This window comes from Lepisma saccharinum, chromosome 2 (assembly GCF_977018435.1).
Source record: "Lepisma saccharinum chromosome 2, izLepSacc3.1, whole genome shotgun sequence".
Lineage (NCBI taxonomy): Eukaryota > Metazoa > Arthropoda > Insecta > Zygentoma > Lepismatidae > Lepisma > Lepisma saccharinum.
Window position 1 is genome coordinate 37,361,736 of NC_139230.1, and position 26,989 is coordinate 37,388,724.

General features: G+C 38.9%; 1 protein-coding gene across 1 annotated transcript in view; it reads right to left on the minus strand.

Annotated features, from left to right (window-relative positions):
• LOC145981791 (prolyl 4-hydroxylase subunit alpha-1-like) overlaps positions 1-26,989 on the minus strand; it is a 61,731-nt gene that overhangs the window by 34,319 nt on the left and 423 nt on the right. Inside the window, exons 2-5 of the mRNA XM_083115214.1 lie at positions 26,087-26,279; positions 18,315-18,509; positions 11,414-11,577; positions 10,335-10,496 (exon numbers count right to left, since the gene is read on the minus strand). Of these exons, the coding sequence (XP_082971340.1) occupies positions 10,335-10,496; positions 11,414-11,577; positions 18,315-18,509; positions 26,087-26,279 (714 nt within the window). The remainder of the gene's footprint in view (positions 1-10,334; positions 10,497-11,413; positions 11,578-18,314; positions 18,510-26,086; positions 26,280-26,989) is intronic.

Here is a 26,989-nt window from a genome sequence, read left to right on the forward strand (position 1 = left end):
TTTTAATAAATGCTAAAATATTGCTGATTTCAATTTGTATCTTGACAGAAAGGAAAGGCCAAGTCCACTTTATGATCAGAACAGCTAATAGGAACTGGGTCTACAGATAGTTTTTAAAGTGAGATTATGACTCCTGTGACTTAACTTTTGCGGATCTGAATCGAACTTGGGCAGAAATGGGGGGGGGGGGGGCAGAATCAAAAAGTTTTCTGCCCCATAAAATAGGGCGCAACTACTTTTCTAAATTAAGTTTATATTTGCGAAATCATAAAAATTACTCATTAACTTGCTTCTCTGGTCCCAGGAGCTTAAGACAAGTTCCATCAGCTTATTAATTCTGAAAATTTGTTAGGTGGGCAAGTGCTTCTGCCAAATTTCACCTAATTAGTCTGGGACTTCTTGAATACAAGACAATAGCGATCACCACACTAATATATATATCTAACGCCCATCATTCTGTATGTAATTTCATGATCTATTGTTGTTACGGAGCTGATCAAGAGAATGAATTCAATATCGATTATTCTGTATTTTTAGTCATGATATTTTATAAATGTGTTTGACAATGCATGCTGAAACCGAAAAATATTTCCAACAAAGGATACCACGTTCCAACTTGCCCATGTGTTTTAATTCAGTGATGTTGAAAAATAATGTATGTGTAACTTCATCACTAGATACATCAAGCTGTGTAACTTTCCATTTGTTAAATTTTTAATGGGCAACTAACAGTCAAGAGGAACTCACCACATTGCTGCTACTGCCTTATGTGTAGATGCACTTGCAAATTTTCAGAACCGATCCTTTGATCTACACAGCCTTCACTGCCAACAGCTTTATCAGATTTCCTTCATGTTGAAGGCACATTCCTGATATTGCAGAGTCTGGAACTTGTAACGCTCACTTTTACACTAACATTCTAGCTTCACAAATAGATCTAGCCCATTATTCTAAAAAATAGAACACTGTACTTTTAAAAATGAATTCATAAAGGGCTACCATGCTTGCGTCAAAAATTCCATGTAGGCTATCTTCGTGTACTATTGTTCCACTCATAGGAATACAGATGTTCTGTGGTGACAAGTTCGAGTCACGTGACAACTCATTTGTAACTTTCACATTCATTGAAATGGGGTGGTGTTTTCCTGCCAAATTCCGTGGACAAAGAAAAGGGAAGAGGGGGAGGTGGTCTTCGATCCTGGCCACTTGTTTGACAGTTCCAGGAATATACCTAGGTAGGAGCGCTTGAGGCCACATCTGCGTTCGCCAAATGGAGCTTCCTGTTGTGTGACAGAAAATGTTGTAATATAATGGCGAAGTGGGAAAGAGTAACTAAATTGCCAATAATTTCTTGTTTCCCTCAAATATCATCCCCCCCAGGGATAAAATTCATCAAGCAGAGAGGGGGACAAGTATCCAGAAGAGAAATTCCCCCATCCCCCCTACAAATACCACACTGCATAGATACCATTTAAAACTGTTATAGGTACTTTTATCATGAACCAGTTAGCAAATGAGATTATGAAAACCTACCTATGCTACAAATGTTAAATGTATATTGTTATTGATGGTGGGACACATGAATATTTGCTATTGTCAAGTATATGCTGTCTAATGGGAGAACTTACAACGTCTCAACCATTTATTAATTCGCACACTGATTGAATTAATTGAATCAAATTTGGTTCAAAGGAGCAAAACACAAAAGAAAAGGTAGTTTTGCTTCATGTATGGAACTATCGCCTGAACAAGCTGGAAAGTGCAGGATAAGATAAGACAAGATGCATTTTTAAAATTTTATTATTATTATTTTTTTTTTTTAGATGTAATTCATCAGAAATGGGAGGCCCACATAGCCACATGGTTAGCACTCTTGCCTTTGGTGTAAACAGTCCTAGGTTCCATTCCCAGAGGGAGCCCCCAAACCTTTGGTGTTAACCCAGCATCAGGAGGACAACTGGGGTTCTACTTGAAGAGAAGAAAGCAGGGACCTGTAACGTAACCCAACTTGTAACGCTGTCAAGTTAAAAACGGAACTATCGATATGCGTTACAATGGCATTGGCGTTCCACACAGTACCGGACAGATTGGGCCTACCTACAACCTGGGTAAATTAGGCGTACTGTTACTCAACGACCCATTCGCTTCAGGTACTGAGTGGAACGGGTCACGAATGGAACGGGTATGATCGTATCCGCACATACTGTACCTGAACGATGGCTACCGGGTACAAAATGGAACCACAAGTTGGTAACCGGTACTGAAGCACTATGACCAGCGCTTGTTATTAAAATACCGGTACGTGGATAGAAATGGATGAAGCGGGTAACATTTGTAACAGGAACTTACAGTACGTATCATAACATACGGAGCGTATGTATAAATACTATCTAGTTTATATTTCATTAATTTGTTAATAATGGTATCAGCTGTGCAAAAATTTCGAAGACCGTCACTCTGGCAAACTATTAACAATAGAAACAATTAGTTTTAAAAAGCTCATGTATAATATACATACTAATTACAACGACCTGCGCAGAAGGTCGATATTCGTCCTTCAGGAAACCTGTTACTAGGAGGCATGTGCAGTAGGCCCCATAACTTTTAAAATAGGTAGAGAAGTGAAATTGAGTTTGACGGTAGATTATGCTAATTAGAGCACGGCAAATCAACATGATTGTGGAAAACCGGAAGTTGATGGATGCCATATTGAAAAATTTTACTTCTTAAGATAGAGAAGTGAAACTCGGTTCAACGGTAGCTTATGCTAATTAAAGCATGGCAAACAAACACGATTGTGGAAAACCGGAAGTTGATGGACGCCATATTGAAAAAATTTACCTTTTAAGATATAGAAGTGAAATTCGGTTTGATGGAAGCTTATGCTAATTAGAGCATGAAAAATCAACATGATTGTGGAAAAGCGGAAGTTCATGGACGCCATATTGAAAAATGTCACTTCTTAAGATAGAGAAGTAATAATCGGCTTGGTGGTAGCTTATGGGAATTAGGGCCGCGTCCGAATCGGCAGCAGATGTCACCTAGAGCACCGTTCCATCCGGGGACTCAGGCAACCTCCGTTGTCCGAATTCGCGGCAGACGTGGAGTCGGAGGGGAGAGCTGAGAGGAGCGACAGATGCACGCTTGGACTCGCTGTGACCCTGCGCTTGGCAGCCATATTCTAACTTTCACTTTGTGCAGACAGCATTTACTGATTAGACGATGTAAAACTCAGTGATACTTTAACATTTTATCGATAATACTGAATGTAGAAAAATTGTAAATGATGAAATAGCATGTTACATTTTTAAAATGAGTAGTAAATAGGTGGAAATCATTGTGATGTTTGTTTGGCGTCTGCCTTCTGCTTCCGTGCGGTGCGCCTGCGCCCCAGAGCGCGGTGGGTGAAGTTCGGGCTGACACCTGGCGGGAAAAGTGATAACCGTACTACAAGGGGACATGTAGATTTGGACGACTTGGACGTGACTTCGACGGCACGCGAAAGCAACGGGAGAGAGCGGGACGGAGCGCTTGCCAATCCGGACACGGCCCAAAACATGGCAAATCAACGTGATTCCGGACAACCGGAAGTTCATGGACGCCATATTGAAAAATGTTATTTCTTAATATAAGGGAGTGAAATTCGGTTTGATGGTAGCTTAATGGAATTAGAGCATGGCAAATAATATGATTCTTGAAAACCGGAGGTTGCTGGTCGCCATATTGTAAAACGTTAATTCGTAAGATAGAGAATTCAAACTCGGTTTGACGGTAGCTTATGCTAACTAAAGCATGGCAAATCAACATGATTGTGAAAAACCGGAAGTTGGTGGACGCCATATTGAAAAACATTACTTCTTAAGATAGAGATGTGAAATTCGGCTTGATGGTAGCTTATGGTAATTAGAGCATGGCAAATCAACATGATTGTGGAAAACCGGAAGTTGGTGGACGCCATATTTAAAAATGTTATTTTTAAGACACAGGAGTGAAATTCGGCTTGATGGTAGCTTATGGAAATTAGAGCATGGCAAATCAACGTGATTCCGGAAAACCTGAAGTTCATGTACGCCATATTGAAAAATGTTATTTCTTAAGTTATACGAGTGAAATTCGGCTTGATGGTATCTTATGGGAATTAGAGCTTGGCAAATAAACATGATTCTGGAGAACCGGAAGTTGATGGTCGCCATATTGAAAGACGTTAATTCTTAAGATACAGCAGTGAAATTCGGTTTGATGGTAGCTTATGGTAATTAGAGCATAGCAAATTAACATGATTATGGAAAACCGGACGTTAACGGGAAAAAAATACTTTAATATTCCTCTTTCCTTTGGTGATTGCTTATGTTAATTAGAACATGGTCAATTTATATGATATTATAAAACCGAAAGTCGATGGACGGCATAATAAAAAATGCATTTTATTAAGATGAAGAAGTGAAATTCGGTTAGATTATTGCTTTGATTGATTGATTGATTTACTTTATTTTACTTCGCGTTTTGTGCCTCTTGGCTAATTTGCGAAGATGGGGATGAGTGATGAAATGATGAAATTGATGAATGGACATTCACAAACAACCAAGCCCGACCGGGATTCGAACCCGGGACCCTTGGCGTCGCAGCGCGATGTGATAACCACTCGGCCACAGGGTCGGGCAGGTTAGATTATTGCGCTTGCTAATTCGAACATGGACAATGCATGCTGTTGTAAAACTGGAAGTTGATAGACGCCATGTTGAAAAAGAAATACTTTTGAGTGTCGATTTAGTTTTTATTTATTAAAAATTAAATATGAATTCCATCAACCTCAGGTTTTCCAGAATCATGTTAATTTTCCATACTCTAATTAGCATAAACTACCGTCAAAACGAATTTCACTTCTCTATCTTAAGAAGTAACGTTTTTCAATATGGCGTCCATGAACTTCCGGTTTTCCACAATCATGTTGATTTGCCATACACTAATTAGCATATGCTACCGTCAAACCGAATTTCACGTATCTTTCTCTAAAAAAAAGGTAAAGTGTTCCCCTGTGCTTAGCACCACGCCATGAAGGCATATAGGGGGTGTGGGGGTAATGCCCCACACTTTCTTGATCCGGTCATGAGTGAGGGTGATGTTATCAGCATCACGCCCCTGACCGCCTTTACCCCCCAGGGTTTCCCCCAGGTACCCATGTCTATTCGACGCTGGGTGGGCGCCGGGCCGCTTCCATCCGGATTTGAACCGGCCGAGATCGAACCCGGAACCTCGAGCATGGTAGTCAGACGCGTTACCGACTGAGCCACCGCGGCCGTATCTTTCTTAAGAAGTAACATTTTTGAATATGGCGTTCATCAACTTCCGGTTTTCCACAATCATGTTGATTTGCCATACTCTAATTAGCATAAGCTACCGTCAAACCGAATTTTACTTCTCTATCTTAAGAAGTGACATTTTTTAATATGGCGTGTAATTTCCAGTTTTACCAAAATCATATTGATTGGCAATGCCAGGTCAACCCGAATTTAAGATCTGTAACTTAGATGGTAACATTTCTCAATATGGCGTACATTAACTTTCCCTTTTTTCCATATGTATTAGTTGGTTATATTCTAATTACATAAACTATCATCATGTCGAACTTTCAATATCTTGCCTGAAAAGATTTTTTAAAAATATGTTGGTATCACCTTGCACCCTAATATTACGTGTATTGGTTATATAAAAGTAACATTATTAATAACAAATCTCACGATTCCATATTTATTTTTATATATACAATTTATATTTTATTGCCTACAACCTCCATTAATATTAGTTATTATCGATTTTTCAAGAATTCAACAATGAAAGTTTTAAAATGAAGAGTTACGTGACATATATTTTCTGATCCATTCAATACCCATTTGATTTGTTGAAAATAGGTTTTGTTACAATTGTACCCGATCTCAAATCCCATCATGAATTTGTACCGGTATGATTCTAAGGAGAGGTACGTACCGTAACGGAACCGGCATTCAGATAAGGAACAAGTTCCATGCTTTCTGGTACGGGTATTTTAACGTTCCACTCTGTGTACCCAAAGCTGTCGTCCCCGAAGCACTCTCGAGTACGAACGGAACGGTATAGCAGAAGCGTTACTGTTCGCCTTATCAAGAGGTTCTGGTATTTTCCTTGGAACGGTCCACAGCACTTGGGAGGGTACGCGGTACCCGGTACGGAAATAACGCGGAACGGTGACAAATACCAATGAATTGCGTTACGTTACAGGTCCCTGGAAGAAAAGAAGTAACAGGCTCTGGGTTCAGAAGCCAGAAAACAGTGGCGATGAGACTAGATGTGCTGACCATGTGTGACCCAGTGAAAAGCCACTTAGCAGGCCCTGGCTCTGAGAGCTATTGCACTATGGAGTTTAGTTTAGTTCATTAGAAATAAATAATTTAAATAAACGACGACTCTTCTGCGGTCCAACCAGGAGTATGGTAGTATAATTGAACTGGAAACCTAATTGAAGATTAAGTTTTAGTCACAGTTTTTCCTAAAACGATTGCGATGTGTATTAGCAGCTAAATATGTATATATTCAGACCTAACAAAGAAAAATAGGTTCATCAATGAAAAGGGTTTTAAAAAGGATAAGTAGAAGTTGAAATTAGAGCAAGAAATTTATGATTATACCAACCTAATAATCTAATACGATACTATTATTTTCACATCTGATTACAATTTCTCACAAAAAAATTATCCACAATTTCTTTCTCAATATCAATTGAGATTCAGAAAAGGAAAAAGGTGTCAAAATAGACTAATTTTCAAGCATCTATACTGTAATAATTGAAAGATTACAGCTTTATAAATTATTAAAATTCATCTGATATAAATAGATTTATTAGAGACTGTACACTTTGGAAGATTTCATATTTATATTCGAGTCCATTCAAATAAAGTTCATGAAGTACTTTTTTCAAAAAAATCTTACTCTTAACACTGCAGTGGTCACACAGAAAAAAATCAAGTCTTTGGTCTCATGGATCACTGTTGTGATCCATTGAATATTATCAGTTTTACTCAGTATTTGTCAAAATTTATCTGGTTTTATAGTTAGAATGTCCTTTTTAAAGTATTTTTCTGGTTCACTTTAAAGAAAAATGTAAGTGTTTTCACTCCACACATTACAGGAGGAAAGAAATACTAAATCTAGTGAATTATATTTGAATGTGAGGAAACCAACCAAAAAAATCAGTGTATCTTAGAATCAGGCCCATACCCAGGATTTTTTTTGAGACGGGTGGCCAAGCCCGAAACCTTGGTTTTATATATACATAGATATAATTGTCATGAAATATATGTCAATTATTAAATTATTTATTTATTTATATATATTTATAAACATATTTAAAGAAATTAATTTTCTACATTTATAAACTAGCAAATTAATTCCTTTAACGACTGGTTCAAAATGTCAAGAAATTAGAATATAGGTGAAATGTTTTTAATATATGTTAGATATTATTTAATTATTGCTTTTTATTAAAAATGATAATTAAATTTTCATACTTTTATTTTATTATGTTTTTATAATGGTGTAAATCGATTAATGGTCTCTCGAAAGGAAATATTTCTTTATCAGAATTGTAGCTAGAGATTTCAGCACCCAGGACGAGAATGATTTTTGCACCCCCTGCACTGAATTTGCACCCCCTACCTAGATGTTGCTGGCATACTTAGACATTGTAGAAATTTTATGTACTTACTCTTTTCAACTGAATCCGATGCAAAGAAAACTTAGCATTCAAGAAATGTGGCTAATAAAAGGACAGTTGGTTGTGCATCCCACACCATCTTTATTGAAGCAGTGTGTGTTATTGTTCACAACTGCAAAATCGATTGCAAATTAAAGATAACTAGGTGGAGGGACAAAAAATGAGAAACTTTAAGAAGACATTAGTTTCCTATTAAATCAACATGTAAGTGCTATGTTTTATTCCCGACGAAAGGAGATGAGATATGGAGGAGAAATGAAAGGTTGATCAAATTTCTGTGTTCCAGGGGCCTAGGGTGACAATGACAACCACCTTCGCAGCTACGGCTACATTTCTTACTAGTCCAATTTGATATAATTTTAAAATCTTATCTATGACTGTAGAAGTACCATTTTACCCCATGCTGTTACGAGAGCGCGCGCGCGAGAGAGAGAGATAGAGATAGAGATAGAGAGACAGATAGAGATAGAGAGAGAGAAATAGAGATATATATATGTATGCAACATTCACACACAGGCTTTGAGGCTTTGTTATTCCTTCTTTGTATGTGTTTATGATGTTAGTCTTACTAAAGTATGTTTGAAGTCCAAACTAATTGCTTATCTTTGTTGTTATAACACAAACTCTTACCATCGGAAAATTTTAATGGGGGAAAAATTTTAATAGAACAAGATCCTTGGTGGGAAGGTGGGAGATCCCCCTTCTGCCATGGGAATTTGTACCTTGAATGTGACCACCAACACTATGGAATTATCCTTATATTGAAGAACATGTCTGAATGTGAATCAACCACAAAAAGAGGACATATTCTCATCGAGACTGCAGTTTGAAGAAAGTCAAAACAGGGAGTAAATATGGTGAACCATCCCGACCAAATTGGAACATTTATTACAAGGGTTGGATAAAAAGTAATGGCAACACTGCTGTCCCGTGAAAGGGGCGAGTCACAGCGCCACAACCGTTTCGTGGTTGATAAAGGAATGTCAGACGAGGAAGTATAGTGAGTGGAGTGCGGTTGTATGTTATTCAGTCAAAAACAGCAGTGCTCTGAAGCAGAGGACGAGAGTGCAAGCGCCCTAACAATATGTTTAGGCAAGAAGAACAACGTCTCTTAGGCAGACGGTGAACGCAGCCTACTACTGCACCTTCTTGCAACACCACCTTCGTCTCGCATTAAGAAGGAAGCGACGGCACGTTCTGGCACGGTGTCCCATCATCCTGCTTGACAATGCAAAGTGTCACACTGCGAACACTGAGACGGCGCTCCTGCTTAACTGGCAGTGGGAGGTACTGGAACATCCGCCGTATTCACCGGTATGAGACCGTGTGATTACGACCTTTTTGCCAAAATGAAGGAACCACTGGGCGGGAAGCACTACGACACGCGCGAAGCCATCATACGTGCTATAGGGCGGTCACTGCGGGACATCGACAGAGATGGACGCGCTGACGGTGTACGACGCCTTCCATACGTGTGGCAGAAGGTCGTAGAGATGGGGGGGGGGATTACATTGAAGGAATGTAACACGTGCTCCTCTGCCAATACAGTCAAGTAGCAATTATACCAATGTTGCCATTACTTTTTATCCAACCCTTGTAGCTTCACATAAATGGTTATAAAACTAGAATTACTAAATATAGTAGACTGCAGACGTCTAGAGTCTGCCTCTCTCCAGAGACAACCCATTGATTTATACAATAAGAAAATCCATTTGGCTCGAGGGGAGTTAATACTGTAATTAAGGCTCGGGCAGAATTTATTAGGAAAGGAGCGATGGTAGCAACAGGATTTCACGGGTTACATGTTATTATTGGGTCAACATTTCTAGGAGTTTGTTTACAGGTCTGCTTAGAATCTTACTTTTAATATTATATTTCCTCACAAGATTCACAAACAGATTTCTTGTGGTCTGGACACACCCACTTCATACATTTATAACAGATTTTTAGAAACAACTGTTTACATATATGAAAATACTATTTGTCCGAAAATGCTCCAGATGAAGATCACTATTGTGCTCCACTGACATGTGATCTCTATAATAAGTCAACAATGGATCTGTTTCAAATAAATGCTGAAAAATCAGAGTTCCTGGACTGTTCGAGGAAGATACACTGGTAACAAAGCCCAATAGTGTTGCCATACGGCAGTATCTTGCAAATAATATAAACGTGTGGATCACTATTGTGATCCGAGTGAGCATTTCAGTGTTAAGGAAGACAAGTATGGTGTCATATTCAATACATTGTTAATATAAGATAATTTTTTCTTCAGTTAAAGACATATTTAACATGCAAGAATATAATTCAATCAAGGAAATTTGAGGAAATAAAAGAATTTCTTTCTTTTTTATCAAACAAAAAGAATTTAACAAAGAAATATTTTTGATTCATAATTCAAATACATCACAATTAGCAAAGAAACACACATGCACAAACATGCACATTTGTGCAAAATTTTGGTATATTGGAAAAATATGAATGGATCATAAAGAGTATAAGGAGCCTCAACAAATATTAATTCACAAAAATATATAAATCTATTCTTTATCAATAAACAAAATAAATGTCTCTTTCATATTCTTACCAGAATAAGTTTGCATTCCTGCCATAAATCCTCGAGATAAATCTGAAATATTGAGATTGTAGGTATCCTGTACTAAAATAAGTGCATAACTGACACCATGAAAATCCTCTTCTTGTGGAAACTTACGCCAAGATCTAATTTCGTCCATTCGATACAACAAATCTGGAAGGAATGAGAGAAGTGAGATAAAAGTGATTCTATTTCATTTATTCATGTTCAACTTGGAAAATGAAATACTGAAGAGAATTAATGATGTGTAAAAGAGAGAAATAAGGGATAAAGTATAAAAATAGGAATAAGATAGGAAGCTTTGATCAGGCAAGATAAAATAAAAAAATATATTTTAAGGAGTTGCCACATTCTCTTTTGGAAAAAGAAACATCACATTTTTTATCTAGCATTAAATACCATGATATGTCTTAAGAGAGTTTCACTGCTGCTCTATTTTACAGTATGTGCTATATCATTAGATTCTAGGCTTATGGGAACAATGATATGGAAGCCTTGCGTGCATACATATAGTGAGATTGATTTTTTACAAAGCATATTCTATTCAATTGCCTACTAATTTATTACATTGATTGATTGACTTTGTTCTTAAGTCCACTTTATGCACAGAAAGGCTAATTGGGACTGGACCTACAGTTTAAAGTGAGATCCGAACCACTGTGTGCTTCCACTTGGTATCGTACACAGGACCCCTTGACTACAAGGTGACGACGATGGACTGGGTCATTGGGGAGGCCCTCTAATTTATTAGACTATCCAGCAGTTGGTAAGTAGGCTTTGGCCTTAAAGGGCTGTTGCGTCATGTGTTATATTATATATCAGATATGCCATTAATAAATGCTCTAAAATATTTTTTCTGTTTTTTTTTTTCAAAATTAATTTATAAAGTGATGGTTGAAATAGTAAGTTTTTAGAACTCTTTTTATGGAAAGTAAGATAAATTTGAAAATATTTGCAATAGTCTTACCATATACATATGTAACTACTAAGACTAGTGGTCAGATTGCTTTATATGTAATTAATGCTAGTATCATCAGAATTATTTTGCTTCTCAAAATTGGTTTTACTACCTCTCCAATCATCCACTTTCATATCTTCTTCAAGTTGTTTCCAGTCTACTGTAAGCCTCTTAACGGTTTGAAAAGCATGAATTGGATTTTGAACAAACTTCTCTGAAAATCCTGCTCCTCTGTGTACTTGTGCATCCATGGTGTGATAGAATGAATGCAAATACCTATAACAAAAATTAGAAGAAATAGTATAACTTGTGGCATCTCAACAAATGTGGTGATGAAAGAAAAATAATTCAACAAAAAATGCCAAAAGCATTTGAATTCTACTTTAAGCAAGATAAAATTTTTATCTGGACGATATTGATTTTCTTTCACCGCACATAGCATACGCAATAACCTTAATTGTGCCCATATTCCCCACGTTCCCATTTTCACCCTAGTTCCCCTAGCTTTATTTTTTAAACACCTTAAGTGTGCTGTTAAAGAACACGTTTATTGTGGGTATGTATTTCTTTAATACCTTCTTAATGATATCAAAATAACATTAATCTATTAGTTTAAATAGCTACATGATTTTGCAATATATTTATTATGTTATGCAGCAGTGGCCGTTTCAATAAGGAAGAGCATATAGGAAACGAACCTTGACTGTTGCATCGGAGTTTGTATCAATCTATCAAGATCTTTTTACAGTTCTTCGCGCGTTGCAAAAAAATATGTCGCAGAAAGGTGAATAATCCGCCGATTCCTCCTTAGTTGTTCTTCTTCAGCAGCATTGTTTGCTATAAATAGAGTTGCGTACGAAGCTTCGTGGATGAAGGAAAAGAAAAGGATCTCGCTTATCGCACAACGAGAAGACTTTGCGTTCTTACGTCAAGCGAGGAATGTCTACGTTGTTAGATTAGGTTTGGTTCTCTTAACATAAATACACTGTAAATGTATTATTCATGCTAAGAGAACTAAAATGTATATATTCAAAATGTCCATAATTTTAAAAGAGCATATGATTCGGTTAAAAGAGATAAATTATATAATATATTAGTCGAGTTTGGAATACCTAAGAAGCTTGTTAATATGATAAAAGTATGCAACAGTGAAACAGAAAGTAAAATTCGTGTGAGTATTAATATGTCTGACAAATTTACAATTCATGCTGGGTTAAGACAGGGAGATGTATTATCTCCATTGCTCTTTAATTTTGCCTTAGAACATGCTGAGGTAAAAGATACTAATGAAGGACTAACCTTAAACAATCTAACTCAGTTGTTAGCATATGCAGATGATGTAGACTTACAAGGGAATGATATAAATACAATTAAGAATAATGCTAAAATATTTTTAAAAGCAGCTAAAGAGATAGGTTTGGAAGCTAGCAAAAAGCTCTAGTGACTTCCTGGAGGGGAGGAAAAGGATACCACCCTCATCGCCTGAGCCACGATAAAAGCCTAACACTCAAAGTTGAACACGTGGAAAGTTTCAGAAAAAAGGAGAAATATCCACTACTGGTCTTTGAACACACCCTCGACACTCCTCAAACAACCTACAAATATATGCTTACAGGCCAAAATCAAGTGTTCGGCAATAATCAAAATTTAATTAATGATAACTCGTTTGAATCAATTTCCAAATTCAAGTACTTAGGAGTAATACTAACAAATGAAAATGATATTAAAGAGGAAATAAAAAGCAAGCGTAATTCAGGAAATGTACGTTACTTTACTCTTCATAAACTTTTATCTTCTCGTATAATATCTAACAAACTCAAAGTTAAAATATACAAAACAGTAATTCTGCCTGTAGTATTATACGCGTATGGGTGCGAAACTTGGTCCCCTCCATTGAAAGAGGAACATAAATTAAGAGTAATTGAAAACAAAATCCTTTGAAAAATATTTGGATCTAAAAGGGATGAGGAGACAGGTGAGTGGAGAAGGTTACATAATTTACAACTGCATAATTTGTATTCATGTTCGGATATTGTTAGAATAATGAAATCAAGGAGACTTAGGTGGGCAGGCCATGTGGCACGAATGAGAGAGGAAAGAAGAGATTTCTGGATTCTCGTTGGGAAACGAGGTCCTTTCATCAATTTCATCTTATCACTAGTCATGCCATCAGTCGACTAATATTAGTTGATTATTAAAACCATAGAAGGAACATCGACTAATGAAAATTAGTTGACTCAAAAGAAAATAGTGGACTATTTATCAATCGAATTAGTCTTTTGACTATTATTATTGACTGATTTGGTTTCATTTGACTTCGCTTTTCTGCCACTTTAGGCTAATCGCAAAGATGAGGATGTGTGATGATATGATGAAATTTATGAAGGAGTGCTAACAGATGTCCAGGCCGGGATTCGAACCCAGGTCGTGTGTACCAATATTAGTTGTTAGTGATCATCACTACTTTATTACCAGTAGCAGAAACGATAAGTAAAAAAAAATAATTAATTCGTTATTCGTTCGTAATTAAGGCTCGCTACTCATGGAGTTGCTCGTTCACGTCGAGAGAGCCATTAACAGTCCCCAAGAGGGAGTCGTTCCTTTTCAATGACTCGTTCACGAACGACATTACAGCTGCTCGCTCTGCAGTTAACAAGTGCACATGAGAGTGCTCTTTCAATAAAAATACAGAGGGTTGACCAGGCCTGATTTGCACGGATATTGTGACCTTCCTGGAGAGGAGGGAACGAATACCGTCTTCATCGCCTGAGCAACGAAAAAAGCGTAAAACATGTTGGGCACTTGGAAAGTTGGAGAAAAAAGGAGAAATATCCACTACTTTGAACACACCCTCGACACTCCTCGAACTACAAATATTTCGCGAAAACGATATCGTATAATTTTCCAGTAAGACTAGTCTCGGTCTATTTCTATACATTCCACACACAGGTTCTAGTCATTTGCTAGATGCCTACCTCCGTGGTGGAGTGGTTAGCACAGCCTGACGCGAGGGGTCACGGGTTCGAATCCCGGCCGGGGCATGGATGTTCTTTGCGCGTGTCTCTTCAAGAATATAATCATATCATCACTCATCCTCATCTGCCTGCCTTCGTGATGGAGTGGTTAGCACAGCGCGCTACGACGCCAGGGGATCGCGGGATCGAATCCTGGCCTGCACATTGAAGTTCTTTGTGGGTGTCCTTAAATAAAGCCATAAAAGACCTATCGTGGACGGAAAGAGGTCGGGTATTGAGATGATCTTCAAAATATCGAATCGAGAACGAGACCAAGCCCTTCAAATGCTCAGAATGTAGAATATTTACGATTTTTTTTAAAAAAAATCAATAACATAAATTAAGAGTATTTGAAAATAAAATCCTTAGAAAAATATTAGGACCAAAAAAGGGATGAGGAGACAGGTGAGTGGAGAAGGTTACATAATTTAGAACTGCATAATTTGTATCCATGTCCAGATATTATTAGAATAATTTAATCAAGACGACTTAGGTGGGCAGGCCATGTGGCACCAATGGAAGAGGAAAGAAGAGTTTTCTGGATTCTTGTTGGGAAACTTCATGGTAAGAGACCTGTAGGAAGGCCAAGACGAATATGGATGGATAACATTGAGATGAACCTAAAGGAAATCGGCTAGGATGGAAAAGACTGGGTTGATCTTTAACAGGATAGGGACAGATGGAAGGCTTGTGTTGCTGCAGCCATAAACGTTCGAGTTTAATAAGCCTAGAGAGTTAGTTAGTAAAGATTATCTTCGTTAAAACCAAGCCAGTCAGCAGCACGGCAGCACTGGTAATGAGTGAACGAGCAATGATGGAAATTTTTCCAATCGTTTCGTTGCGCTCTGCAACTGCTGTGCAATCATGGAGTCGGAGCTAAGGAACTTTGGTAAGCACCGTTAAACGACTTTACCACGAAATAAAATTGCAAATAGGCCATTTTTTATTTAATATTTTTCGATTATTTTACGTCAGTTTTCTACGTATTCGACTAATATTGACGATGAGAACGAATGATTGAACAAGCACAATGGTACACCAATGTCAGGTTCAAACCTGGGACCTCAGGCTTAGCAGCATGTTACGGTTACCAGCTCGCCTCTGTGGCAGTCGCAGAAAACATCCATCATTCACGTTATGAGAGTCATAAATATATGTTGCAAATTTAGCCGGTTGCAGCCATGCCCTGTTCATTTTTATTATTTTATTTATGAAGACTCCCCCCAGTTCAAGTTCCAAAATTTTATCCAGAAAATCCTATCCTGACTTCAAAGCTTTAGTATTTCCTGTCTACACAGCTGCTGCATAAGAATAACTTTAATTGTTGCTAATTAGTAACGAGAAAGCAATTTTCCAAATGCAAAAATTTCCCTCCATGGCAACTGAGCTGATTTCGTAACTGCAAGTGTTCCCGGGTTCGATTCCCAGGTATGTGCTCTGAGGTGGGAATATTTCCGAACAAGTTCCTGCATAAAGCGCCTCTGAGGTTCACCCAGCCTCTAATGAAAATGATATCTGAGTGACAACTTTGGAGAGTAAAGGCAGCCGGAGCGTGGTGCTCATCACACCATCCCCCTCCCTATGCGCCTTAATTGCATGTTGCAATGAACGTACAGGGGAAGGATTTTCTTTACGAGAAACTGGGAAACTCTTTTATGTGTTCTCGCTTTTTTACTTGTCATTGCGGTAAAGTGCAGCGCATGCCAGATGTTGTGGAGCTTTACATCTCTTTCAGCAGATGTCACTGCATACGAGGTTGTATCCCCGCCTGATCTGATAACACGCGTCAAAGGCATGCATCGGAACTGCATTATAAACATGAACTGGGACACGAGAGTTCAACTGGAGTAGCCATGCAAGAATTTTAAACGCACAAAGCACAGTCAGTCGTTGAAATTCCATTTCAATTTTGACCTTTATCTTAATATCACACTGACGAGTTTTAAGGAAGGATAACCCACGGTGGCTCGCCAAAATGTACGTTGATGGAGTTGTGTTCCAAGTGCACTTTTATGCACAGTAAGGCTAACCGGGACTTTACATTTTGCAATATGTAGATAATGTAGATGAGTCAAAACGAAAGAAGACGAAGACACTGCTAGCAGAAAATAATATTTATGTTGGTACACATGTAAAACGAGTATGAGTACCCAAAAGTGGAAGAAAAGCGAAATAAAATAAATAAATCAATCGGTTATTGTGTCCCTGCGTTTTTCAATTTATCACCATGACCGAAAATTAATGTTTCACTGATGTAATGCATCACTATAATCATGTGAATTATTTTCCGTCATCATCGTGTGTTTAACCATTCCTTAAAGCATATACTCTAACGCTGTTGTCCTTAGTGTAATTGATCTTATTGTGTGGAAGTTTTGATGTAGGCAAAAGAATGAATAAATCTGAATTGATTGTACGAAATTTAAAATATAACAACTCCGAGGTGACGCATATTAACTGTTCTTAGTTCGATGTCAAAGGACGATTTTTCCTATACATTAAAAAGGATTCCGGCCTCCGCGGTAGAGTGGTTAGCATAGCTTGCTTAATGACCGGCCTTGGCATTGTGTTCACTCGGTGTTCATTGTGAGTGTCGCTTCATTAATTTCATCATTTCATCGACCATCCTCATCGTCGCGTTTAGCCAAAAGTGGCACAAGAAGCGAAGTAAAATAAAGCAAATCAATCAATCGAACATAGGGTCTCCGGTTTCATAGAGCAGTATGCAAATGACTCAGTCATGAAGACCCTCAAAATTGAAATAATAATTGCAACAGAAAACCTGATATTAGAGTATTTTAAGAGTTTAGGCATATTAAAAATTCACGTCAACCAACAACAATTTCACCTGTATTGTGTGATATATGGTTCTGCCCTAACAATTGATTGATTGATTGCTTTGCTTTTATTTCACTTCGCTTTTTGTGCCACTTTTGGCTAATTTGCGAAGATGGGGAAGAGTTATGATATAATGAAATTGATGAGTGGACACTCAGAAACATCCATGCCCAGGCCGGGATTCAAACCCGGGACACCTGGTCTTGTGTATGGGACCGGTGGCCATCCACCGTCCTGAGGAAATTGGGGAGCTACAAATGAGTAGCGTGACGCGGTCACGGAAACCTACAACGACTGAAGGCTTGTCTTGCTGACCACACGTCACCCCATAATTCCCACCTCGGCAGGTAGGACCTGGCCCTCACGGACTGTTGCGCCACGGGTTATTATTATTATTACCATCTTCAAATAAAGCTTTATCGTTATATATTACCGTATTTCATTGCATTATCGTGCACCCTGTTTCTCAATCCACCCCCCCCACACACACACAGAGAGAGAGAGAGAGAGAGAGAGAGAGAGAGGGGAGGGGGGGTAGGAACACAAAATCCTTCCACAAACTTTCAAGACTCCAACAGAAAGCTTGCTGCAAACAAGGCGTGCTGGCCTTGTCTGCTACTGCCCTCCCCCACTTTCTTATCTATACAGGAGCAATGAAGAGTTTCCAACTCACTTCTGAGTTGGTAGGAAAAGGATTTCATTTGATCCCGTCTGTACAAGGCTAAAATAATGCCGAGTGCTGGTGAATATATACTCCCTGAGAGAAAATGGATAGTTTTGTTAAATATCCAATATTAATGACATCAATATTGAATATTTATTATATTTGATGATTCACCACATGTGAAACGAACGGAATGATCCGTGAAATTCTGGTATGCGGCTCAAAAAATGTAATGTATATTTTACACAACTTAATAACATACTGCTTTACTTAGGAAAAATAACGTTGAATACACTAGCGAATACAATTTGTGCGAATGAAGTGATTATGGGATGAATAGGCTACATAAAATTATTACTTTTTTACGTCTGTAAGTTCATTCTCTAATGTTTCTTTCCGAGTAACATCGGCCGGCTGATGTCACGGTTTACAGGGTTGCCAAATTGAAGGCTCCGGCCTGTAATGGAGCGGGCCGTGGTTCAGCACAAAGTACTCACCTTTTGATTCTGTGCAACTTGTCTTCCACTCTGTTGATGTGATCCTGAAGCAGCTGAACGAACGAGTTCTCGATGGAGAGAACCTCCTGGAAATCGGCAACAGACGTGTACACCTCTCCGCAAATGAGACGCAGCCCCACAAGTGTCAACAACGAGAGCCTCAGCATTTCGCGCTGCGAGTTCATGGCCAGGAATCTGCAAATAAGAACATGCTGTATGCGGTTTCAAGTGAAGTGCTCGGGTGAAAACATGGGAAGTAACATTTTGGTAATTTTTGAGTTGCAAAGTAAAATGTGCCATCCTTCAATTTTCGAGTAAAATTTCCATGTCATACAATTTGCATTGGACTAAGTGAAGCCGTGTGAAATTGGGAAACACAACACGAAAACTATTTATCTACAGTATAGCTTCTAATAACCATTCTTCTTAATGAACTCAGAAATTATCAAAATGACACCATGTTTTACAGCCGAACATTCAAATCATACTGTAATAACATTTTCAAAATATGTTGAAAACATGGTCCAATCATCATCTTTCTCCCGTACACATTGAAGGGTGCAAAATAGCCTACTGTTCCGACGCACCCAACAATGTTAATTCAATCGATCATCATCTTTCTCGGTGATTTACGCGAATTATTTTTCCAGATGTGAGATTTGATTCGAGTTAAACATCAGGAATATTCCCTCCTTCTTCGCTCTCTGTAGTGATAAATCTGACTGCACTGGTTTTCTCACAGAGCACACATTTCTATCAGTATCCAATTCTTTCAATCGAGCACTGCGCTTCTTATGTACGAGGAGGTACTGGATGCCGTCGCATTAACATTAGTAGCACGTTTTTAATGTAAAGTGCAAAACGTGGCTTTCGAGGAGAAAATACATGTGACATTAACTCATACAAATAGTAATATATGAACTTTAATTTGTTATCAATAAATTACAGTATCTTCCAGGGTTAAGATTATGTTAGGTGATTTTTCTCTGGTGGAACCACGCTGTTCCAAATCAGTTATTCATTCATTTCTTGTGCAAGTGCGATCATATTAGAATAGAAAAGAAGTAAAGAAAGACATTTTTGTGAAAAACAAATTTCCGCCGTAACAAAGTTGAATTCTTGGTCCGGACAACTACGTTTCCCATTCTTGGCGGGTACGTGCCATGCCACCAGACAAAATTCACCGACAAAGAACAGTGGCATATTTGTTTTATTTATGACTTCAACTTTCTACCGATTTCCTGTCAAACTATTTCTCGAGGCACCGTAACATGATTGTTTGTGTTCAAGCTGGAATACACCAAATTTGAGTGCATGCCACCCTGAGCTCTTGAAAATAACGATGTAACAAAATGGAGAAAAGATGAAAACTAAAAAGGTCAGTAAGGTCCGCTGGGCTCTTTTCCAACCCTCGTGTTAACGACTGAGTTCCGATTCCGAGTGTCTGATACTCCAGTATTGCAAAGCACGTAACACACTTGTTTCGAGCCATCCATTATTGCAAGGCGACCATGTTAGCCACTACCTTACCGGGAGGCCAGAGTCTCTTAGCATCTGATTATGAACTTGAAGAATGATAAAATTAGAAAATAAACTTTATACATAATTATGGTCTAATTTCAATTTTAAAAATGTACACTGCAAAACTGAATATTTAATTAATTAATTAATGTATTTAGTTGATGTTATTTCGCTTCTCTGCCACATTTGGCTAATCGCGAAGATAGCAATGAGTGATGATATGATGAAATTGATGAAGGGACACTCACAAACATCCATGCCCAGGCTGGGATTCCAGCCCGACGTGATAACCACTCCGCCACGGAGGCCGGCTGAATATTTAATGTTACCGGATATTATTGTTTGATTGGATTTTTGTTATAAGTCAACTTTATACACAGATAGGCTAATCCGGACTGGACCTACAGTTTAGTGTGGGATCCAAACCATTGCGTAAATTGCCTCCATAGGGTATCCAGCCCGTGACCACTTTTTTACAGGGAGCCGACGTTACCACACCATCGCGGAGGGCTTTGCTTGCTTGGTAAGTTATGTTTCTATGTATGTCATGATTACATCATGTTACTGATATTCACTATATAACTTTGGATTCTGTATATTTGTCTAATGGCAGCTGCGTAACTTTTCCAACTAAGCAACAGCTGCATTTGCTGTTGGAAATTAAGAAAACATAGAAAGTCAGAGCAAGTTAATATTTCTAGAAGATGTAGATTATTGTAAAAAATAATTACATACCTAAAGTTTTTTTAATGAGGAGTGACTGATTCTTCATTACAACATATGTGTTAGCGACATCCCCCCTTGCAACTTCTATCACATGCACGTACACTATGGCACTATAAACTGACACAAGAATGAGAATCCTTTACAAAGAGTTTCAGAAGAAGTGATTGCGATCCCAAGGGAATATGGACCATTGCATCTGTTCGTTTTGGACGGGGAGGAAGTAGGAAGAATGAAGAGTATAAATAAATGTGTTGCTTTGGGCTACATACCACGAAAAATTCAAGAGCGGTGTTTCAAACTAGAAGCAAAAATTTACTGAAGAACGTTCTTATAATATTCATCAAAGCAACCGCCGTTAGGCTGTAAATAAAAAAAACCGCATAGATTCAACAATGTTTTACTTTACATCTGAAAGGTACAGCTGTCCTCTATTTTTCAACATAGTCGCCATGTAAATTGAAGCACTTGTCATAGCGTTTCACCAACTTACCAATCCCTTCTGCATAAAACTCAGCCGCCTGGGAATTCAACCAAACTGTCACAGCATTTTGAAGATCCGCATCGTCCGGACGGGGCCCCACCCACCCTTGTGAGGAAATATGAACAGAATAGTGACTGGCGACGAGACTTGGGTGGCGTATGTGAACGCTGAGACAAAACAACAGTCAATGGCATGGGGTCATAGCAATTCTCCAAACAAGCCGAGGAAAGCCCGTCAAGCTTCGTCAGCGAGGAAGTTTATGGCCACCGTGTTTTGGGATGCTAAGGGAATCTTGCTTGTCGCATTTATGGAACGTGGTACGGCAATCACTTCTGAAGTTTACTGTAACACTTTGCAGAAACTGAGAAGACCCATCCAGAACAAACGTCGCGGTCTGCTGACATCTGGGGTTGTTTCGTGCATGACAACGCTCACCATCACACTGCTCGGCGAACGCAAGACCTTTTGCGCCAATTCAATGGGACGCTTTTGATCATCCCCCGTACGGCCCGGACTTGGCTCCATCTGATTTTCATCTGTTCACTCACACGAAGAAGTGGCTTGGGTCACAGCACTTCGCTGACGATTAGGATCTTCAAAATGCTGTGATAGGTTGGTTGACTTCCCAGGCGGCCGAGTTTTATGCAGAAGGGATTGTTAAGTTGGTGAAACGCTATGACAAGTGCTTGAATTTACGTGGCAACTATGTTGAAAAATAGAGGATAGTTGTATCTTTCAGATGTAAAGTAAAAATTTGTTGTATCTATGCGGGTTTTTCATTTACAGCCAAACGGCGGTTACTTTTCGAATGAGCCTCGTACAATTTCCTGGGTCAAGTGGACGTTTCTGGGGGCCAGCCCCCCCCCCCCACCACCACCTAACGATACTGAGTTAGATACAATTTGTGACGACTCCATGACAAATAAATTCAAAAGGTTTGCTGAATAGAACAAACAAAAAGATGATAAACATATTTCACAAAAGGATGGAGGATTAAAATAATACGGATTTTCTCGTAGAATCCGGTTCTCTCTCCATGGTTTTACACGCCTTCAAAAGCTGCATCCACCGAAAGAGAAAAGTGTTGGTTTCTTGATCCATACGTGCGTGACTTGCATAACCTCATTGTGGAGCATATGATTTCTTTGAATGTGGGTCGTTCACGGGAAAGCGAAGGAGAGATTGATAAGTTCAAGGACACGACTCGTCCTGGCGGTGTGAATATCACGTTCTCTGCCAACCAATATTCGGAGCTCATTTTAGTGTGCTTGTTTGGTTGATTTATTTAAGCATGTATATTATGTACCGTATTTCTATCGCTATGAACTGTGTGTATAGCGAACTACCGGTATTAAGAATACAATATGAAGGGACACAAATATCCACAACTTCCGTGACATAGTTTTGTCCATCCCTGTCTTCTCTTAGTTGTATGTTAATCTCGTGTCTTAGTCACGAGAGTAAAATAGGGGGGAAAAGCCTACGATAGAACAAGTTTGTTCATAAAAGGCCAAACAAAAGGGGCCCACACGTGATTGAGACCCTATACCGATTGCACCACGACAGCTCTTATGTTGTACAGTCACGGACACTTCTGGATTGTTACAACCCCATTGACTTTCTATGGAATCATTACAACTCAGAAGTGCATGTGACTGTATGTGGCCTTCGCTGCAAGTACCACTCTTGCATTTATTTAGGGTGATCTACGAACTTATCCATGAGAAAACCTCTTCAGGGATGGATATCGACTATATAAACTAATAGTCTCTCTAGTTAGTTTTACAATTTAAATATAGCTAAAAAGTAGTAAAATTGTCCCCGAGAAAGGAGAAGTACAGAATTTACTTCAACTTTCCAGGATCTGTTTCTGTAAGGTGTCATTGCGAGAAAGATATTATAATTGCGAAAGTGGCTTGCGAATTAGCTTAAGGCATTCACGATCAAGATTCGTCTGTGCTTTTCAAGAGAAAGGAAGATCACCTTCATGAAATAAGACCCCAACTTCTCATCAAATCAAGTCAACTGTACTACTTTCATTGCAGAATGTAGATGAGATAAAACTTTACGATTTGCATGGCTTTCTTACTTATTTAAGAACAAGAGCCGTTACACTGATCTACTGCTACCTATGTGCCAATTTCTTCTGTTATCTGCATAGAAGCATGACCAGGTGAATGTTGTCTGTGAAGAATGAACGATCCAGATTAACTTTTCACAAAATCACTGTAAAATCATGATACAATCGTGGTAAGAAGGACTAAAAACAGTTTTCCCTCTTCCACCATGTTGTCACTTCATACAAACACATTTTAGTAATTGTAATTAAGCATATTTTGAGGACCCGAAAATAGAGGATGATCCAGTATTCGAGCTAGAGAGATATACAGTTAATTTTGGAGTTTTCTTTTTAAATCCATTAAATTCATACAACGCTATTCATAAACCGACCTCCGTGGTGGAGTGGTTAGCACAGCGCGCTACAACGTAGGAGTCCCGCGTTCCAATCCCGGCCTGGGCATAGGTGTTCTTTGTGAGGGTTTTTTCTTCAATATCAAATCACTCATCCTCATCTTCGCGATAAGGCAAAAGTGGCAGAAAAGCGAGGCTAAATAAAAAAATCAACAATAAACTAACACCCTTGGTTTCTACTAACAAACCATTTTAATTTCATACTGTATTCAGCAACATTTCTTTGTACTAAAATATCCACCGTCATATTTTGCTTACTCCATTAGCAGTTATACTTTTGCCTTTTTCGCGAAATTACATTGATCGAAAAATTATTTGCACAATTGCACTTTTCATACGTGCAGAGTGTAACAAAATGTAGGCACTGTTTATTATTATTTTAATATTTTACGTTATTCTCCTGCCTCTTTAGGCAAATCGCGATGATTAGCATGATTCTGTGGAGGAACACTCACAAAAACCAGGTCGAGACTCAAACACCGAACCTTCGTGGACAGCATCTTGTTTTTGATCAAAGCGAATTATTTAAGATTGCAGGTTCACACGAAGATTCATTTTAAATGCAATGTACTTTACATAGGTATATCTGAATCGAAAGCGGAAACGGGAAGCCGATGTTTTTATACCAGCTTTAAAAAATGACCGAGGTGTAGTGGAATTTATGGGTGTGACAACATCCGGTACTTTCGCACTCGGCTGACGAAGAGCACAAACGTCAGTTCTCGTATACCTTTACTGTCAAATTCCGCAAGCACGCCAAAATATCAGTAATTTGAAACTCTGAAAACTACTTACAGGAGGTAATTTTGAACAAGAATTAGCATTATGCGTTATGAACATAAATCTCTAACGAAATTGTTATTAATTTTGTCACTGTTTTCATCCAGCTCACTTTGTCTTGGTCTGTAAGTTTGTATACAATGTGGCTTTATGTGAATCTGGAAGGAAGGATGAATGATGATTAAATGAAAGATCCCACACAAAGGAATGCCTTGGCCGGTTCTCGAATTCAGAATCTTCGGAGCAGATATGAGTCGAATACGCAAACATGATTGTTCACCGAGAGGGGCAGAATTTCCACCCTTTGCAAAGTTGGTATGAATTTTTCTCCATTTGCGAAAAGACGAAAAAGATTATGCGAAAGATTAGTGACTTGTGATTTGATTTGCTTTATTTTACTTCGCTTTTTGTGCCACTTTTGGCTAATTTGCGAAGATGGGGATGAAATAGGGAACATAAGTTATATTTATATACAACGCAAATTGATTCTTGCATTTTTTAACCCACCTGGTTTCATCAACCATCGCTTCATAGCCTTCTTCAAGTGTGGGATGAACCTTCAGCACGTTGAGCTAAAATCAGGGCCAGGAAAAAGAGTAGAGTCTTCACAGGACAAATCAAACAAAAAATATCCATTATATTCACATTAGTAGAAGAACATAGGAGCGCTGTGAATATGCACAGTTACATGCTTCCACGCTTTTTTATATATGCAATGTTAATTCAAGATTTAGACTTTTCAGTGTTGTTTTTTGAAAATGTCACAAGTAACACTTCAGGCGCATAATTAAAACACTAATATCGGAAAAGGGATGCAGAAGAATATTGTGCCTAGTTTAGGAGACAACAAAATTATATTTAAAAGAAATAACTGCTTATTTTAGTAGCTTTTTTCTACCTGGTTAGAAACGGTTTTGTTTTCAAGTCCACAGATAGGCTAATCGGGACAGGACCTACAGTTTAAAGTGCTATCGGAACCCCTATGTGCCTCCACCGGGTATCGAATCGGGAACCCGTTGATTTCAAGGCAACGGCTGGCACATGTTTGTTTATTTGGAATCTTTGGGATTGTTGTATGCACTCGCGCATGTGAGGGCAGAAACACAGAACAACAAGATCCCACAGGAGATTGGTTGTGGGTCCTGACAGCAGAGCGTCTCCTTGGCCTGCGAACTTGCAGGGTGTACTAAGTGGAGTCAGGGTGCATTCTCAGGTCACACCTTACACCCTTCCATCACATATAAATGGCAAAATAAGCATACATATGCGCTAACCAATCATTTTAAATTTAATAAGGAATTCTTAATATTTCAGGAATATATGACACCCCCCCCCCCCGCGCCTCAATACAAAGTCTTGTGATGACAGTCATTTTCACGGGTTTTGATTACCAGTACAGATTGTAAGATTTTATTTTATTTTTTTATTATTATTTACGAGGGGCGTTCAAGTCAAACCAAGACTTTTAATTTTATAGGTATAACAATGTATGCTGGCGTGGCGGTACTACACGCAGTAGTAAGTGGCTAGTGTATCCTATTACTGATAGGTGGTGCACATGTCCCCATGCCCAGACCTGGATTCAATTAATTGATTTAGTTTATTTTACTTTGCTTTTATGCCACTTTTGGCTAATCGCGAAGATGAGGATGAGTAATGATATGATGAAATTGATGAACGACACTCGCAAACGCTCATGCCCAGGCTAGAATTCGAACCCCAGACCACTGGCGTCTTCCACTTCTACAGCGCATGCAAGTGTTCGCAGTATCTGATGAAAATTCTCACTCACCTCTTGGCCAGAAGAAACTCAGGCAATCGTTCCCAGACTGACAGCCGCGCACAAGCTACAGAAACACCTTGACGATTTGGACGTCGGAAGCAGACTGCCGTGGCAAAGAGCAGGCGTTGCAAGTCGGAAACAAAACAACACTGGACGCTCTCGTGCTCTGACAGCTGGAACGCGGTGCAGAAGTGGGACGGGACTGTCCGCGGGGAGGGACAAGCGTGAGAAAGTATCGGAAACAGCGTCACGAATTGAATCTTTGGTGAATTGGGTATCCTTTAGCGAAGCTTTGAAAGAGCTGCCGAAGGAAACAATTACGTCTTTTCTGTGAATCTGCCTGGGAAAAATAATAAAGCGTGGTTTACTCGTGGCGTGGTCTTCTAGTGGGGAGAGTTTAATGGATGATCCGTCGCAGGCAAATAAAGTGGCACGTTGTGTGCGGAAGAGTTTAGAGGCCTGCTGGGTTTCACAGCCGATGTGTGGATGGCTCAAGTCGTGAATTTCACTGCGAGGTTAACAGCGACGTGGAAGCAATGAGGGAACACAAGAGGGAGGGGGGGAAGTATCTGAATTCTGACACCCACTTTGCACGACAGGAAAATAGCCAGTAAATCTCAAACACGAATTGTGTCATATCCTCTATTCCAGTGGCGTGCAAGGGCGAAGTGTTGGTGGTGTAGCTTCATTTTTGGTGGCCTTAACATACACACACATATTCCAAACGTTTAAGCTAGAGTCACAGTAACGTATGTTATTGTGGAAATATGCACTTTAATAGTAATAAAATAATAATAATCGTGTTTGTTGCTTGTTTCTGCTTCTAAGTCGTTTCCACATCGTGAAGGCACAATGGCTCTTCTAGAAAAACCGCGCGGTGTAGCCATTTAAGGTGCGCTAGCTCTTATCAGC